Source organism: Aquarana catesbeiana, linkage group LG02 (assembly GCF_042186555.1).
Source record: "Aquarana catesbeiana isolate 2022-GZ linkage group LG02, ASM4218655v1, whole genome shotgun sequence".
NCBI classification, from domain to species: Eukaryota; Metazoa; Chordata; class Amphibia; order Anura; family Ranidae; genus Aquarana; species Aquarana catesbeiana.
This window is the reverse complement of record NC_133325.1, coordinates 295347673-295365331: the sequence shown is the minus strand read 5'-3', so window position 1 is coordinate 295365331 and position 17659 is coordinate 295347673. Positions and strand designations below refer to the sequence as shown.

Sequence of the window (17659 nt, the reverse complement as noted above, 5' to 3'; positions counted from 1 at the left end):
GGGTCAGCAACAAGGAGGGGAGGAGAGTGGGCTTGTATAGATTCTGGGCCCTCAGATGGGTGGGGAATGGGGGGGGGCGCGTCATTACCGTGGGGTGTGTGAAAGCAATCAGGCAGCAGCACAGCCACCCGAATGCTTCCGTCTGACAAGCAAAAGTCTGCTTGTCATATTTACACACAATCCCGGTGGCTGCAGCTACTAGGAATGTGTGTAAAACTCCCTGCTGTCAGGGCCGTACGTTGTATGGACTGGGCAGCGAAAGGGTAAATCACATTTGCAAGATTAGTTGCCCAATTAAATAGTGCATTTAGGTCGCCTTGTAAGTTAGAGACATCCTGTAAAGATGTTGTACCGCTGCATAGCTTGGTGTCATCTGCAAACACTGAAATGGTACTTTCAATCCCAAACTTTATAACATTTATAACTAGGATAAAAAGTAAAGGTCCCAACACTGAACCTTGGTGTCAATCACTTTTACCCTTAAGCCATTCAGAGAATGAATCATTAACTGGTTCCTGCCCTCACTATAGTCAAAAGATGGCTACAGCGCAGCTCTCCACTTCAGGGAGGATATCCATGGACGTCATGGGGCACACTCTGTGACTACTGTTTCCTTTGGACACAGCTGATCACAGTACCTATCACACCAGCCCTTTACCATACGTTCAACTGTGTCCAATCACAACTGGTCATATGTAAACAGACTTGCCAGTTATCTGCATTTCTTTCCTCACACGCTGTCTTTGATTTATGAATTCCACATGCACCCAGACTACATATTTGTAAGAATTGTGCAGTAGTTGCAGATGTATTGTCTTATTCTGTGTTTGTGATATTATTTTTTAGGGCCTTGCCTATCATGTATGCCATTACTTTGGATTTGCGAAATTTTGCTAATTGCGTAAGTCAACTTTTGCTGCCTGCATCTTAAATTTGCATTGTGTACTGTGGCGGTATTCGTGTTAAGGTCTGTTATTTAGAAGACTGTATCCTTCTACTAAATCATTTTACAAAAACATTGCTTGCTGAAGGCTGGGAAGTCCAGTCCTTTTTAGAGCAGCATCCAGTCTAATCATTTTATTTGTTACAGACATTTATATAGCACCAACAATTTACTCATCACTTTATATATTGTATGTTCCCAGCAGTCCCTTCCCTCAAAGAGCTTCCAAACTAAGGACCTTATCTCACATGCTTACATATAGTATATGCAAGTGCTAAGTCCAGCCAGCGTGCCTGAAGGAAACAAACCCATGCAAGTATAGAGAGAACATGCAGATTCCAAACAAGGACCCAAGTCCTGGAAGGCAGACGTGCTTACCACAAACCCATAGTCCTTCTTGAACCTTTGGGATCATGTAGCCAATACACCTGTGCGCAAGAGTATTTTGCGTCTATATTGTGCTTACCACAAAGTGCTAATCAGCTACTTGGGAAAAATCCCTGCTTTTACTCTTGGATCCCAAGACCACTCTCAATGTTCATCCCAGTTTCCAGCTTAAAGGATAAGTTCACCTTTTGAAACATGTTACATATTTTACCTGTATTTAGGGTGGAACACGTAACGAATTCCAGCAACTGCTGTGTCTCCCCTCCCAAGTGACGGCGGGTGGGCATCTTCTTCGGGCGCTCGCTGTCATTGTTTGAAAAAGATGGGCTCCACCCGCCCAGCCGCGTCATTCATCCACAGTCCTCTGTGAATGGGAAACTACAGTACCAACAGCTTTTAATGCTTGTGTTATAAAGTATTTTTAAGAGCACAACAAAGATTTTAAGGCTGGGTTCACACAGGGGCGGATCCAGAGTCTAGTCTCGGGAGGGGCACTGCCAGAAAATATATTCTTTTGGGGTACATCTATCGGGGAAATGGCTGGTGTTGGCGCTTCAATCATCACGGCACCATGGTTGTTATGGTGTCAGGATGATTGAAGCGCATTATTACTATTATTACATTGTTATAAAAAATTAAATAGTTTAACTCACCATAATGCAGAATCAGTGGGAGCCCCGAGTGTGTCACTTGCCACGTCACCTGTCATCAGATGCAGATTGTCACTTGCCACGTTGCCTGCCACATGTTGCGGATTGTCACTTGCCACGTCGCTTGTCACCAGATGCAAATTGTCACTTGCCACGTCGCCTGCCACATGTTGCGGATTGTCACTTGCCACGTCGCTTGTCACCAGTTGCAGATTGTCACTTGCCACGTCGCCTGCCACATGTTACGGATTGTCACTTGCCACGTCGCCTATCACCAGATGAAGATTGTCACTTGCCACGTCGCCTGCCACATGTTGCGGATTGTCACTTGCCAGGTCGCCTGTCACCAGATGAAGATTGTCACTAGCCACGTCGCCTGCCACATGTTGCGGATTGTCACTTGTCACGTCGCCTGTCACCAGATGCAGATTGTCACTTGCCACGTCGCCTGCCACATGTTGCGGATTGTCACTTGCCAGGTCGCCTGTCACCAGATGAAGATTGAGAATTGCCACCTGCTAAGGTGGTCTCTTGTGTCCCAGAGACAGACAGCAGAGAGATGATGTAATCTCCCTGCTGCCGCAGCTGCCTGCATGGTGAGGGGGGAACTGCAGGGATGCAGGGCGGGCGCCGGGCGGTGAGAGATGATGTCATCTCTCTGCTCCCCCGCCCGCCGGCTCCCTGATTGGCCAGCAGCCCGCTCACACATCGAGCGGCGCCGGCACATCTCACCAACTGAGCCGCCGGGCCAGCCCGCTGTGTCTCTCCTGCGGAGCCGCCCGGCGGTTCTCTCACCTATGGAGCCGCCCGGCAGCTCTTTCACTTATGGAGCCGCTCGCCGGCTCAGTCTGTCACCTATGGAGCCGCTCTTTCACTTACGGAGCCGCTTCGCCGGCTCAGTCTGTCACCTATGGAGCCGCTCTTTCACTTACGGAGCCGCTCGCCGGCTCTGTCACTTACGGAGCCGCCCGCCGGCTCTCTGACTCACCCGCATTTCTCGGAGGGGGCAATTGCCCCGTTGCCCCCCCCCCCCCCCTGGATCCGCCCCTGGGTTCACACTGGTTCAAACACAGACATCAAATGTAATATCTGTGCGATGCCAATTCAGCCATACAAACTGTATGGCTGAAATCGCATCGCATTTGCACCAAAAAGGTGCAGGACCCTTTTTTTGGTCCGCACTGGAATCGGAAAGTGTGGATGTTCACACCTATGTGATCCTATTCCTGTACCATTTGCCAGGTCGCACTGCAATTAGCGAACCGATCTGGGGGTGTCATTAACTTTCTGTGAACTGCCTGCGAGTGACATGCAATGCGGGAACCCGCACTGGAATTGCGCTGGTTCCTGCATCATATATGTGTGAACCCAGCCTAAAGTCAGTTCCTTACAGTTCAAAAACACATAATGTTTGTTTACATTAGAAGGCCGGCAGGCTGCCAAGATTCTGCTCTCCAGAATATAGCAAAGATTTCTGTGCCTCCTGTTATGAAGATGAATTTCTCCACAATGGCTTTAGCTGCAGAGAAGAATTAGGGCTTATTTCAACTGCTTTTATTACAAAGTCTGGGAACAGTTTCGCTTTACAAAAATTTTTTTTTGAAGATTGACAATAATTTACTGTGGAGAATGTCGTTTCTGATAGTCCCCCTGTTTATGAAGCTGCCGTGAGTACCGGTAGTTTTTTGCACTTGTGCTGGCCACATTTGTTTTCATAAAGAAAGACATCAGCTAGATCTACTTTGTAGTTAGATTTTGCTTAATCTATTATTTAATGGAGGAAAACGGAGGAGACCATCCCTCAAAGAGGCATAATTTATGGGTTATTTAAATTTATTTTCTGTTTGTTTTTCTTGCTTATTGGACCCAATCTGTATATTAGTGTTGGGTCAATAAGCAGCTATCACTTTTCAGACATCATAACCAGTGGTACATCATGTTGGCTGTAAATTGTGCACTACTTTTTTTTTTTTTTTTTTTTTTTAGGCTGACCAGCAACTGGTTAAGAAAGGAAAAGGCAAAATTGGCGATATGTTAGAAAAAGCAGCAGAACTGTTGATGAGCTGCTTCAGAGTATGCGCTAGTGACACGTGAGCATTTCACTTTATTCTTCCCCATAAGTTGAAGTATTGACCAATAACATTGACCTATCAATAAACATATCTGCGTGAACAGGTTTCTGACATGTCACAATATAAAACTGTAACTGTTCAAAAGGTTTGAATTCATATATTAAACGATGATGCATTGTGCATGTAAATCTATCACAACCCCACTGTCAGTTTTTGTATAACTAGAATTTAACAGACCTAAGACTTCCTGTTTCCTTCCCTTGCCGGTCCTGATACTTGTCCCTTGTACCAGCTCTGGGAGTTGATGTGGGCGGGTCATAGGGTTACTGTGGCTGTTTCTGGGCCTTTATGTGGGTGGTGAAAGGTTTAAATATGTCATACCTCCTCCTGTGTCATTCCTGCCTTGCAGCATGCCAAAGAATAATGGCTTACTGCAAGACTACAGAGGAAGGGCTATGGGAGGTTATTATGAAAGTGTTTCCTTCATATGTAAATGAATCACTTCACAGAGAGCAGGGCCCTGGGAGGGTGGGATCTGAAGGGAAGGACTCTCCTTGTTCACACTGGTCAGCATATTTAACTTAGCAGGATTGAATTCTAATTGTGATCCAATCAATCCTTCCCAGAAGCAGCAAAGCTAGCTTTCAGAACAGACTGTGTATGTGCGTACATGAAGGGATTTTCTTCTTGATATACTACAAAGGGGAGTGTTCTAGACTCTAACTGCTGCAGGAAGTAGCTGTGGAAGGGATAGAGTTTATCAACAGGATATATGGAGTGTCACATGATACAAAGCCACAACTACACCCAGAATATCAGAGGATCTGCAGACAATAGAGCAACATGATACAGAGGTATGATCTATGTTGGGGTTGGCCATTCCATTCAGTTCTAATGAAAAGAAAGTTGGAGTTCAGCTTTAAAAGTGCTAAGAATTGTGAGTGCCACTGTTTTGTCTCTGTACTGTATGTTGCAGCAGCATTGCTGTAGTCTATGTCTGTCTGTGTGTGTATATTGCAGCCTAAGCTATCTGTTTAGGAAGCTGCATATAAGTCAGTACCCATAAAAGTGAGCATTATACTTTCTATTAATAAAAAAAATAACTGAATTGGAATAGTTTTCATGACAAATGTGAAGAACAAAATCTGTAAAATGCAGTACGTTGTTTTAAAGAGAAAGTATAGTATATTTTCAATAAGAACATACTGTTCTTGCAAAATAAATATTTTTTTGGTGTAAACTTCACATTTTTGCATGGGTGCCTATTGGACAATGCATTGGCATTATTATCTTTGTCCAATGAGCAGGAGATGACCTAGGAAGTATATACAAAACCCTGAGGCAGCAGAGTCTGAACTTACTAGCTGAGTGTGTATATTACTCACATCACTGGCCAAAATTACAAACAAAGGGTAAAACGGTAAACATGTATGTATTTTAGATGTTATTATATATTATTATTATATATTATAATAAAGTAATGTAATATATTGCAGCTTAGCAGTCATTGGATGTGGTGGTTGCATTCATTTTCTTTTTTCAGACTGAGAACACTTTCAGCAAGTACAAAAAATATCTGTTGATCTTGTCAGAAATACAGTGTCCTTGTTTCTCCTGTGAGCTAAAAGGGCAACTCAACTTTTGTGGGGAAAAAATTGAAAATAAAAAATATAGCATATACAATTGCTGCATAAGTCCTATTGTAATTAAATGTTATTAAAAAATACCTTTCCTTTTCAACCTGCAACGCTGTAATTTTCTGCAAAATGCAAAGCAATATGCCAACCGGGAGGGGTTCTATACACAGATGGTGTACAGAACACCCCACCAGATATGTAATTTCCTGCTTGTGTGATTGGCTTACTGATTTTCCCAGAAGTCTACCCTAAGATACAAGTCAGATTTTGGGCATCCCCGGCAAAAAAAAAAAATGATTCCTGTACAAATGACATGCAAATTCAGTGCAGTGCAAATGGAGCCATACATTATGTATGGCTCATTTCGCACTGGATCTACACCAGAAACGCGAAGGGCCCCCCTTTTTTTTTTTTTGTCCACACTGGAATTGAATTGCATGGTTGTTCAGGCCCATGCAATCTGATTCTATCCGATTCCACAGTTCGTGCTGTGTTCAGCAAACCGATTTGGGGGTGTCATTAACTTTATATTGACACCTGCAGCAGTTCGCAGAGCACCGTGTGAGCTACCTGCGATTCTGATGTGGTGCAGGAGCCACACAGGAATCTCTGTGGTTTCCGCGCCGCATCAGTGTAAACTGGGCCTCAAGAGGTGAATGTAGACACCCAGGAACAGGAAGTAAGTTATTTATAAGATTTTCAGGTGAAAATAAATAAGAGAAGACAGAAAAAAGAAAATGAATACAGGTACCTAATCTAAAAACATGTAAGCTGAAAAATATTACATTTTTGTTGAGTTTTAGATAAGCTTTATTCAGACAATCTCTGGAAAATTAAAGTTTAAGTGGAAAGTTTTCACTTGGGCCAACCTGGAGCGCCAAGAACACCCCAAAAATTTACAGTACAATTATTTTTAAATGCTAAAAAAAATATGTATTTGATGGCTCCTACTCCAGTTCCTCTGCCAAACAGCCAGCCTAATGCCCCGTACACACGATCGGACATTCCGACAACAAAATCCATGGATTTTTTTCGAGGGATGTTGCCTCAAACTTGTCTTGCATACACATGGTCACACAAATCTTGTCGGAAATTCCGAACGTCAAGAACGCGGTGACGTACAACACTTATGACGAGCTGAGAAAAATGAAGTTCAATAGCCAGTGTGGCTCTTCTGCTTGATTCCGAGCATGCGTTGAACTTTGTGCGTCGGAATTGTGTACACACGATTGGAATTTACGACAACGGATTTTGTTGGAAAATTTGAGATCCAGATCTCAAATTTTGTACGACGGCAATTCCGATTGAAAATGTCCAATGGAGCCTACACACGGTCGGAATTTCCGACAACAAGCTTCCATCGAACATTTTCCGTCGGAAAATCTGACCGTGTGTACGGGGCATTAAAGTACAATTCCCATCCAGCAATAAAGCCTGTAGTTCAGGTATCTCTGTGTCGTAGTACCTCAAATGCTGCTAATGTGCTTGTATAAGTTCTTTGGTTCGTGGACTGCATATTCTGCTATTTGAGAGATTTCATAATAGGCAGTTTTTCTAAGTAATTTTGTGATTTATAAAGTATTCTTTTTTTATCACATGCTTTTTTTCTTTTATATTTTAGCCGTGCATCTTTTGATGACTCCAAAAAGTGGGGAATGTTGTTTCTAGTCAATCAGCTTTTTAGGATCTATTTTAAGGTAAGGTGTTTTGACTTTCTTTTTTGGAATTTTGTTTTTAGTACTGCCCTTGTGTTTCAATGTTTTATGATCTAAACACTTTTGTGTATTTTTTTGAATTATGTTAGCAACACGTTCTTTTGTTTTTTGCCAAGATTGCTCATAAACCTTGGAAACTGCTGATAAATGCTGTGGTGTGGTATTATTAAAAGATAAATCCTAGAATTGCAACATGCTATAGAAGGTTCCAAAGTTTAGGAGGGAGAGGTAATAAAATAGTGCCTTTTGTATTTAAGATAAAATCTTTCCCTTGAAAGTTAAAAAAAAATAAAAAAAAAATTTGGAGGTTGAACTTCTAGAGAGTAGCAGCTTCATTGAAAGGGTTCTGTAATCATGGAGCCAGTGGTCAAGTTTATAATAAAATGCTAGTGTTTGGCTTTGCTCTTCCCCTCAGCACAGGAGTGTTCACCTTTTCCCATTAACACACATAATGTACAAAGCACCCAAGGCTGGAGGACTGACTGGGCCTCTACAGGCTGCATTGGGGAGAAAGCTATGCAGCAGAGATATCAGAAGCTCCAGACTCAGCCTCTCCTCTCTGCATGTCCCTGCAAAGGTGACAAAAAGTTAGGGGGGGGCTTGGAAGTAGTGCTGCAATATGCAGTGGCAGGGTTGCTAGAGAACTAAAAGTTGCAGTGTCTCAGGTGTTGGCGTTCAGTGACAGGGGTTCTGGAGGAAGGGTGCTTCAGAGTCGGGTACAAGTGTTGCAGTACCAGGGGGTAGTAGGGGTGTTGCTCCGAGGCCAGACAGCTCAAAGTCAGGAGTGCAGGGGGGATTAAGCGGTAGGGGTGCTGAGTGACAGGCAGATGTCAGGATGCAGAATGGCAGGGGTACTGCTGTCTTCATAGGCCTTATTACAAGCTATCTGCTTGTAAGTCTGCAGGGAGGCTTCTCTGACTGATCACCAGTGTTAATTTCGTCGACTAAAACATTTTAGTCGACTAAATGAATATTATTTTAGTCCACTAAAATACGACTAAAACTAAAATGCCATTTTAGTCAAAAGACTAAAATGGACTAAAAATAAAATGCCAATTTAGTCAAAAGACTAAAACTAAATTGAAATTTGACTTCAAAATTAACACTGGTCTGTAGTGCATGTTCATACCTCAATGTAATAATAAATAACATATTAGATTTCTCACTCCAGCAGTATAGCATGAGTTTGCAAATTGTAGAGAATTGTTAACTAATGCATTACAATTGAATTACACCCATTCGATTTTAGACGACTAAAATGAGTTTTAGTCGACTAAAATATACTGGAGATTTTAGTCGACTAAAACGTAGGACATTTTAGTCGACTAAAATATACTGGAGATTTAGTTAACTAAATAGGACTAAAACTAAAACAATTTTAGAAGACTAAAATGGGACTAAAACTAAAAAGCCATTTTAGTCCTAAGACTAAAACTAAATCGAAATTTGCTGCCAAAATTAACACCGCTGATCACCTCCTGCTGTAGTGCATGCTTCTGGACCGCATTGCCTGCTGACCTAAGGTAAGTGCAAGGGGGTTTTGTTAGCATGGGAAGAAAGGTCATTGAACTTAAGTTATTTGAAAGTAAAGTTGGCCTTTAGGCCTTTTCAGATATATGTGTTGCAGAAATGTCTGTTTTACCACAGTGGTAACAGAAGGCACTCTGTGGTGCAGTGCAGCGCCATTTATTTAGAATGGCACCCTCAATGCACATGCACAGTATGTGCCAAGTAACTCACAGTAACGTGCACCACCACATATGTGACTCGCATTTTAATTACACTGAAATGGCTGCCTTAATGCAACACATATTAAATTGTATGTAGTAGTATCCCACATAGTGTGAGGGGCTTTAATATTTTGATCTGCACTGCTGGCCATTTGATGCATGGACTATGAGGATGAAGTTTCCATAATGGCAGGCATTATTTCCTTTCCATATGTTTTAAGAACCTTCCACATTAATAAATCTCAACTGTTATATGTTTGATTTAAGCAAGTACCGTATTTATCGGCGTATAACACGCACCGGCGTATAACACGCACCCCAATTTAGGAGGGAATTTTAAGGAAAAAAAACTTTTAGGAGGGAAGTTGAAGGGAAAAAAACTTACATTTAAATGACCTTCATTGCAGCCTTGTCAGTGCAGCCTTGTCAGTGCAGCCTTGTCAGTGCAGCCTTGTCAGTGCAGCCTTGTCAGTGCAGCCTTCCCCAGTGCAGCCTTCCCCAGTGCAGCCTTCCCCAGTGCAGCCTTGTCAGTGCAGCCTTCCCCAGTGCAGCCTTGTCAGTGCAGCCTTCCCCAGTGCAGCCTTGTCAGTGCAGCCTTCCCCAGTGCAGCCTTGTCAGTGCAGCCTTCCCCAGTGCAGCCTTGTCAGTGCAGCCTTCCCCAGTGCAGCCTGGGATCCCCTGTCCCTGCTTCCAGGGCTTCAAAATCGCGGTCCGCGATTTGAAAATGGCGCCGCCGGCGCCGAAGTACACAGAGCCGGTCCTCGGCTCTTTCCGGCGGCTCTCGTTTACTTTCGGCTCTACTCGTAGTCCCGAGCGGAGCTATCCGAGTAGGTTCGAAAAGCTCCGCTCGGGACTACGAGTGGAGCCGAAAGTAAACGAGAGCCGCCGGAAAGAGCCGAGGACCGGCTCTGTGTACTTCGGCTCCGGCGGCGCCATTTTCAAATCGCGGTCCGCGATTTTGAAAATGTGACAGCTCGGGATCGGCGGGGATCGGCCTATAACACGCACCTGCGACTTTCCCCTGATTTTAAGGGGAAAAAAGTGCGTGTTATACGCCGATAAATACGGTATGTATCTTGATCATCCAGTAAAGGACACAGGTAACTTATTCATGCACCATGGGTTATAGATCGTACCCTGAGGTGATTGGATACTGGCAAGCTTTTGAGGACACGCCCAGTTGGGGCATCTCTCCTATAACCCTACCCTTCTCCATGAGTCCTCAGTTTTTTGCTAGTGTCTGAAGGTGATGGACCTGTTCTCCTTTTGCCAAGAAATTCGTTTCACTACTGTAGTTTATTTTCCCTTATTATTTTTCATATTTTATTATAATGCTTTAGTCTACCCTTGCTTCTGTAGACATTGGAAAAAATTAATATATCCAGAGCAGTGCAACCTCTGTAAAAACCTTGAGAGCTGTACACCGACCCCACACTGAAAATGGCCTGTAATGTTGCTTTGGGCACTGGAACCTGCATGGGGGGATCTCACCTTGGCACTTGGTGCAACATGTTGAGTTAGCCACAGGGTGTTATATAGGTCCAGGGTCATGGTCTAATGCTATGGAACCCAATCCCTGAAGACCCCTTCAAGGGCATGCCCACCATGACAGGCAAAGCCTAGACTTTATATACAGTTCAGTGTCATGGACAGGTAAGACAGGTTTACTGTGATATTCTGACTGTTACTGTAAAAACAGGGCCATGTTTGCAATGTGTTCTCTTAATAGTACAAATTTTTCAAACTTGGCACTAAAATGTATCTAGTCAGTTCTAGGTGGACGACCAGGTGTTACATCACTCCACTGCTGCGCACTGTAGCACCACTTACGCCTAGAGCCCTTATAATGTACTTAAGCACTTCCTCCTGCCCTTTCACCACTAGGATTCCTTGCAGGGTGGTCTACACCTGGGTTAATGCGTACTCCTTTCGGGCATGTTTACCCTATCTGCCACTCTACTTTGTAAATACCCCATAAAAGACATAGTGGGTGGTGGGAAACTTCTACAGTTTGACGCCCTGAAAACTAATTTTAATCTTCCCAACACTCACTTGTTCCGTTGCCTTCAGCTTTGACATGCATAAAATGCCCAATTTGGAGATATTGGTATTACCCTGAAAATGAGTGATGTTGTGTCTTTGCTGAGGGAGGACACTTTGGACAAGGCCTTGTCTACAATATTTAAACAATTGTTTGGTGAGGGAGGAGATCTCCTAGCAAAGTGTAGGGTGGTGTGGGGTGAGGTGTTCCCCCAGATGGACGGGGATGATGTATGGGACATTAATTTTACTAGATTGGTCTCTGCTAGAGACCAACTCATTCAATTTAAATTCCTGCATCGTAGATATCTTACTCCAGCTAGATTGGCTAAGATGTTCCCTACCTAGTCGCCTGGTTGCTGGTGGTGCAGTTCCCTCACTGCCGATTTCATGCATATCTTTTGGAATTGCCCGAACATTCAAGTATTTTAGAAGGGGGTCACAGAGTGTATAGCAGAAGTAACAGCCATTCCTATACAGCCAGCAATAGAGGTGTGCCTTTTGGGACTGGTAGACAATCTAGCCCCAAAGAGAGTAACTCGTACTTTGCTGACGATCCTAATCTATTACGCTAGGAAAATGATAGTGTTATCATGTAAAAAACCTAATCCTCCCATCTGTATAAGCGTGGATGGGTGTGGTTAATAGGGCTGCACCTTTATACAAGGCTACATACATTAGCAGGGGCATACCACAAAATTTTGATAAGGTGTGGGGCAGTTGGATGAATAGTGAAACTACGGTGGCGGACTGAGTGGCACCTAATAGACTGCACCTGCAGTGGGTTTTAACATGTATGTAACTATTTGACATATCTAAATGTACCATTGACTGTTATTGAGAAAAGGTGGCCTTATTATTACTATTATGATTTTTTTCACCAAGTGAGGGTCTGAAAGGAGGACGAGAGAGTCAATGCTGAAGAAATGTAAATAGTTTCTTTTTGTGTGTGGCCCATTGGGTATTGTATATTCTTGTTATTTTAAAAAGTAATAAATAAAACTTTAAAATGGCAGAGACCAGGCAAAAGGGAGCTAAAACAGCAGTTTAACATTTACACTGCCAAAGGCCCACTTAGCACTTAATCTCAGAGTAATGATGTGTCCCAGCATCTGATTCTAATTCTATTTCAGGCACGCAACAAGCCTAATAAAAGCAGACTTTTCTGTATCTGTCACAATATCTTGAGCAGATTATGACCTTAATACAGCCATCTTTGTCTTGGGCTCAGAAATGCCCCGCCTCTTCTCCTACTCCTGTTCCTGAACCAGAGTTGGACCCCGATATGCCAGTCCTAGGGGACAAAGAATCAGAGGGAAATACAGTAGCTATTGAGGCAGGGGTGGAGAAAACTACAGAAGATTGCTCTTCCCCATATTGTCGCTATGTTGAGGAAGGCGCTTCACAGAACTTTCTTGCTCATGTGGGAAACCTCATTGCCTCCGTTTAGAAAAGACTTGGCATTATGCTACCTGATTCTCCTCTGTCTTGCCATGTCCCACTAGGCACAAAACTTGTAAAACATTCCCTGCTGATGTGTTCAATCTGATATGCCAAAGGTGGGGGACCCTGGATGTGAACATCCTAGTCTGCAGATACAGCAAGCTATCTTTGTTGCCAGAACAAGGGATCCTCTAGCTTTGGCCCATGATGCTGTAGTGATCCCCTGGTCTCAGTTCAGGTTAATTTATGCCTTTCCTCCACTGTGGATTATGCTCATTTGCTCTAAAAAATAGAGCAAGAGAGGAAACCAGTGAGCCTACTGGCTCTGAATTAGCCCAAAAGAACCTGGTACACAGACCATCTCAGACTTCTAGCTAATGTTTCCTGGCCTCTTCCTAACAGACCAGATGTGCTATCTCAAGGCCCTCTATTCCACCCTACTTCACAGTCTCTGGCTATAACAGCATGCCTGCTGCAATCATTGGCCTTAGCCATCCTTTTTCAAAGTTCTCTGGCCTCACACCTCCTCGTAAAAACCTTTATCAAGGTGTTTCTCTTGTTTGGCCTCCTTGCAGCAGCCTTTGCTTCCCTCTGACCTTAATTTGGTTCTCTCTGCCCCACAGAAACCACATTTTGATCTCATCAGGAGTATAACCTTTGAAACTCATACCAGCAAAGTATCCTTTTTGGTAGCCATCAAGTTTTTCAGAACTGGCGCCCTTTACTCATACCCAGGACCATCTCTTATTCCAAAGGTGGTTTTGGCGTTCTGCCATCCTTGTGCCATGCTCCTAAGCATCCAAAAGAATTCCCTCCTACATTGCCTGGACGTAGTCAAAGCCCTTAGAGTGTACCATTACGTGATGCATCAGGAACTTGATCACACAAGCAGATGGATTTCCATTCTTCTGTAAATGCAGCTTTTTGGCCGCAAGGTTCTTGCAGCAGCATTCTGAACTTCGATCTTTTGACGCCTCTTATTTTTGAGCCTGTTGGTAAAGTTTTGTCTTCTTAGTTGTTGTTCAACCTTATATTCATTGCTTGGTGCTGTCCCATGGTGTATAAATAAGTTGCCTGTGTCCTGGACTGTTCGATCGAGATACAGGGAATTTTGACTTGACTGTTACTTTGGAGTACAGTACAGGACACAGGTCACCCTCCCCAACTCCCCTTGTTTATTTTGCATTGCAGACTCGCAGAGTGGGGTGAGGTTATCAGGAAACACCCCAGATTGTCATGTCATCAAGAAGTTGCCAGTGTCCAATAACCTGGAGGTACAAGCTGACTGTAGAACTCATGGTGTATGAATAAGTTGCCTGTGTCTTGTACTGTATTCCAAAATATGAAAGGTTAGTCCAAATTCCTCTTGAACCCTTTTATTGTTAAACGAGAAGTCCCGCCTGAGCTTTTTAGGCTGGACTTCTCCTCGAGGTCACAGGAGTGCAATTCATTTTGCACTCTTGTGACCCGTTTTCTGCGGAGAGCAGTCTGAAGTCTGCTCTCCGCTGACGTCTCTGCCATCAGTCGAGGCAGCTCGTCATCCCGACTTCCCAAGTCTAGATCCGCCAGCTGCCTTGATTGAGATGACCACTCCCCGCCCCTCCTCAGCTCGGCGCTCCAATGAGCCGTGGAGGAGCAGAGCAGGAGTGATGCTGACTGACAGGCAGCATCTCTCCACTCGGGGAGGGGAGAGAAACGAGCCATCGGCGGTGTTTGGTGGCTTGGTTCCCAGTGCTGAGACACCGGGGGACAGCTGCAGCATCGGTCTAATGCTCCATCCACCTAGGTAAGTATGCTTAGAGAAAAAAACCTATACTATATTGCCTTTCAATATAATCCAAACACATATAAAATTGCTTTATGATTGTTTTTAATTTAAATGATAAGGATTCTTTTAAGCAGATTTCTGCAAAAGTTTCCTCAACCCCACCCTCCTGCACTGTATACCCAGTTGTGGTGGCATGTTGCTGTTTTCAGGCAGTAGAACCCCATAATAGAACCCTGTAGACTTCAGTGGGACCAGTAGACTTAATCTGTCTCCCGGTTTCATAGAAGTTTGCGGGATTTTACTGTGTAGGAAGCGGGACCCGGACCCAGCATTTAGTGACACTACTGCTGATCTCCTCTAACCTCCCCCTACCTCTGTATAAATTATTTATAGTTTTCTCTTTTTCTTTGTTTTTCTCTTACAGATTAGCAAACTTCACTTGTGTAAACCCTTAATTAGAGCCATTGACAGTTCCAACTTTAAAGATGAATATGCCATGTCACAGAGAGTGACGTACAGATACTATGTTGGTCGCAAGGCAATGTTTGACAGTGACTTCAAAAAAGGTACATGAAAAAAATCACTAAGCCCTCATGCACACAGGCTGTTAAAATAACGTTATGAAAATGCCAGTATCTTTGCAGTGATTTTTTTTTTTTACTTTTTTCAGCGTTTTTGCAATAGTGTTTTTGAGCGTTTTTCCGCGTTAGCGTTTTTTTTTTTTTCAAATGTTTTTTTTTTTTTTTTTTTTTCCAATGGATCAAAAACGTTAAAAAAATGTTGGTGAATGACGTTTTTGAGCGTTTTTACAGCTGAAAAACGTCTCTCAGAACCCACTGGTCCTGGGTTTTTTTTTACAGCTTAAAAACGCCTATGCCACTTGCAGCTCAAAAACGCCTAGGTGGGCATGAAGCCATAGACTAACATAGACAGGCCTTTTTAAGCTGCAAAAAAAGCTCAAAAAAGCAGCTGTAAAAACGTCCGTGTGCATGAGGACTAATAATTTAGGTTTGTGAATAATGGTGATTATAAAGAATGTCCTTGTTTCAAGAAAAGCACTTAGAATCCCTGATTTTTACATTGTTACCAGTGATGCGCCGAAAATAGGGTTATAGGTGTTTTCCCGATAGAAAAAAAGGTGCCGATAATGGAGCTGAAAAAAGCACACATTTTTGCTGCGAGTTTACAAAGCTTATTGTGTGTTTTTCCAAGGTCATGTGACTCAAAAACCACATCAAAAACTCAACAAGGGTGTGTTTTTTGATGCATTCTTGCTGCATTTTCAAAGCATTTCAATGGCAAAGTGTGTTTTGGGAGTGGTGTTTTTAACTAACCAAAAATGCAGCTAGCAGGATTTTTACCACTGCAGTGGAAGTGCAATGGACCAGTGTGAAGACTTACATAGAATTTAAAGGGATGCATTTTTCTTAAGTTTTTCTTGCGCTAAAGGTGCTGATTAATGGCAGACAATAAATTCATATTCATTTAAATTTGTGATATTAACCGCTTGCCGACTGCCGCATGTACATTTACGTCGGCAGAATGGGACGGCTGCGCAAATGGGCAAACCTGTACGTCCCTCAGAATTTGCCGCCGTGCTGGCACGCTCGCGCCGTGTGCTCAGTGATCGCGCCCGCGAGTCCCACGGACTCGATGTCTGCCGGGTGTCCGCGATCGTCTCACAGAGAGGCAGAATGGGGAGATGCCTATGTTAATAAGGCATTCCCCGTTCTGCCTTGTGTCAGGACAGAAATCTACTGCTCCCTGTCATCGGGAGCAGTGATCACTGTCGTGTCACTTGTAGCCCAGCCACCCCACAGTTAGAATCACTCCCTAGGACACACTAACCACTTCATCGCCCCCTAGTGGTTAACCCCTTCCCTGCTAGAGTCATTTAACACAGTACATTTTTATAGCACTGATCGCTGTATAAATGACAATGGTCCCAAAATAGTGTCAGAAGTGTCCGATCTGTCCTCCATAATGTCGCAGTCACGATAAAAATTGCAGATCGCCACCATTATTAATTTAAAAAAAAAATAAATAAAAAAATAAAATAAATTTTGAGCAAACCAATCAATATATGCTTATTGCGATTTTTTTTTTTTTTTTTTTTTACCAAAAATATGTAGAAGAATACATATCGGCCTAAACTGAGGAAAAATGTGTTTTATATATATATATATATATATATATATATATATATATATATATATATATATATATATATATATATATATATATATATTTGGGGGATATTTATTATAGCAAAAAGTAAAAAATATTGCTTTTTTTTTTTTTTTTTTTGTTTGTTTATAGCGCATAAAATAAAAACCGCAGAGGTGATCAAATACCACCAAAAAAAAAGCTCTATTTGTGGGAAAAAAAGGACTTCAATTTTGTTTGGGTACAAAGTCGCACGACCGCGCAATTGTCAGTTAAAGCGACGCAGTGCCGAATCTCAAAAAATGGCCCAGTCATTCAGCAACCAAATCTTCCGGGGCTGAAGTAGTTAATTAAAAAGTAAAATACAATTATATATAAAAATATATATATTTTTTTTTAAAAACCGTCAATTTTGGTTTCGGCCAACTGCATCCTGAATTTTTTGGTTTGGCTCCGGAATTTTCATTTCGGTGCACCACTAATTGTTACAGCCAAATTATTATTAAGCATTTATATAGCACCAACAGTTTGCGCATCACTTTACAATATAAAGGTAGACAGGACAATTACAATACAGTTCAGTGCAGAAAGAATAGAGGGCCCTGCTCATGGAGTTTACACGCTAAAGAACATGTCCTATTGTGTGTAACCTGCTATTCCTGATGTCCCTTTTTTTTTTTTTTTTTTTTTTTTTTTTAACATTTAGCAATCTGGGTTTTTAGGTTGAACTAGTATTTTGTAGCTGGAAAGACAAGATGTGCCCATTGACCTTTATATAAACAAGATGTTATGAACATTGGTTCTTGCTATATGATTAGGGGTAAAGGCTGCAGTGTATAGTTGATTCTGAAGGCACAGAGTGTGATGTTATATCAAGGAGATTTACAGAAGGGATCAATAAATTCATGTCCCCTGCCCCCACCCCTGTTGTGGTAATTTTCTGATTCATGGGCTCTAATAACCCCTGCCAGAAAGTTACAGAGGCGGGGGGATTGATGGAGGAAGATTTCAATGAATACAGGAGCCAGCAGCACAAGGGACACATTGGACTAATAATAAGTAAAGTCCCTTGTGCTGAATTTTAATTTTTTTATTAAACGGGTACATT

At 42.6% G+C, this 17659-nt stretch overlaps 1 protein-coding gene across 4 annotated transcripts in view; it reads left to right on the top strand.

Annotated features, from left to right (window-relative positions):
* Positions 1 to 17659, top strand: part of PCID2 (PCI domain containing 2) — a 63540-nt gene that overhangs the window by 23755 nt on the left and 22126 nt on the right. For all 4 annotated transcript variants that reach the window (XM_073614544.1, XM_073614542.1, XM_073614545.1 and 1 more), the window contains 4 exons: positions 847 to 901; positions 3967 to 4070; positions 7311 to 7386; positions 14810 to 14951. In XM_073614544.1, the coding sequence (XP_073470645.1) occupies positions 847 to 901; positions 3967 to 4070; positions 7311 to 7386; positions 14810 to 14951 (377 nt within the window). The remainder of the gene's footprint in view (positions 1 to 846; positions 902 to 3966; positions 4071 to 7310; positions 7387 to 14809; positions 14952 to 17659) is intronic.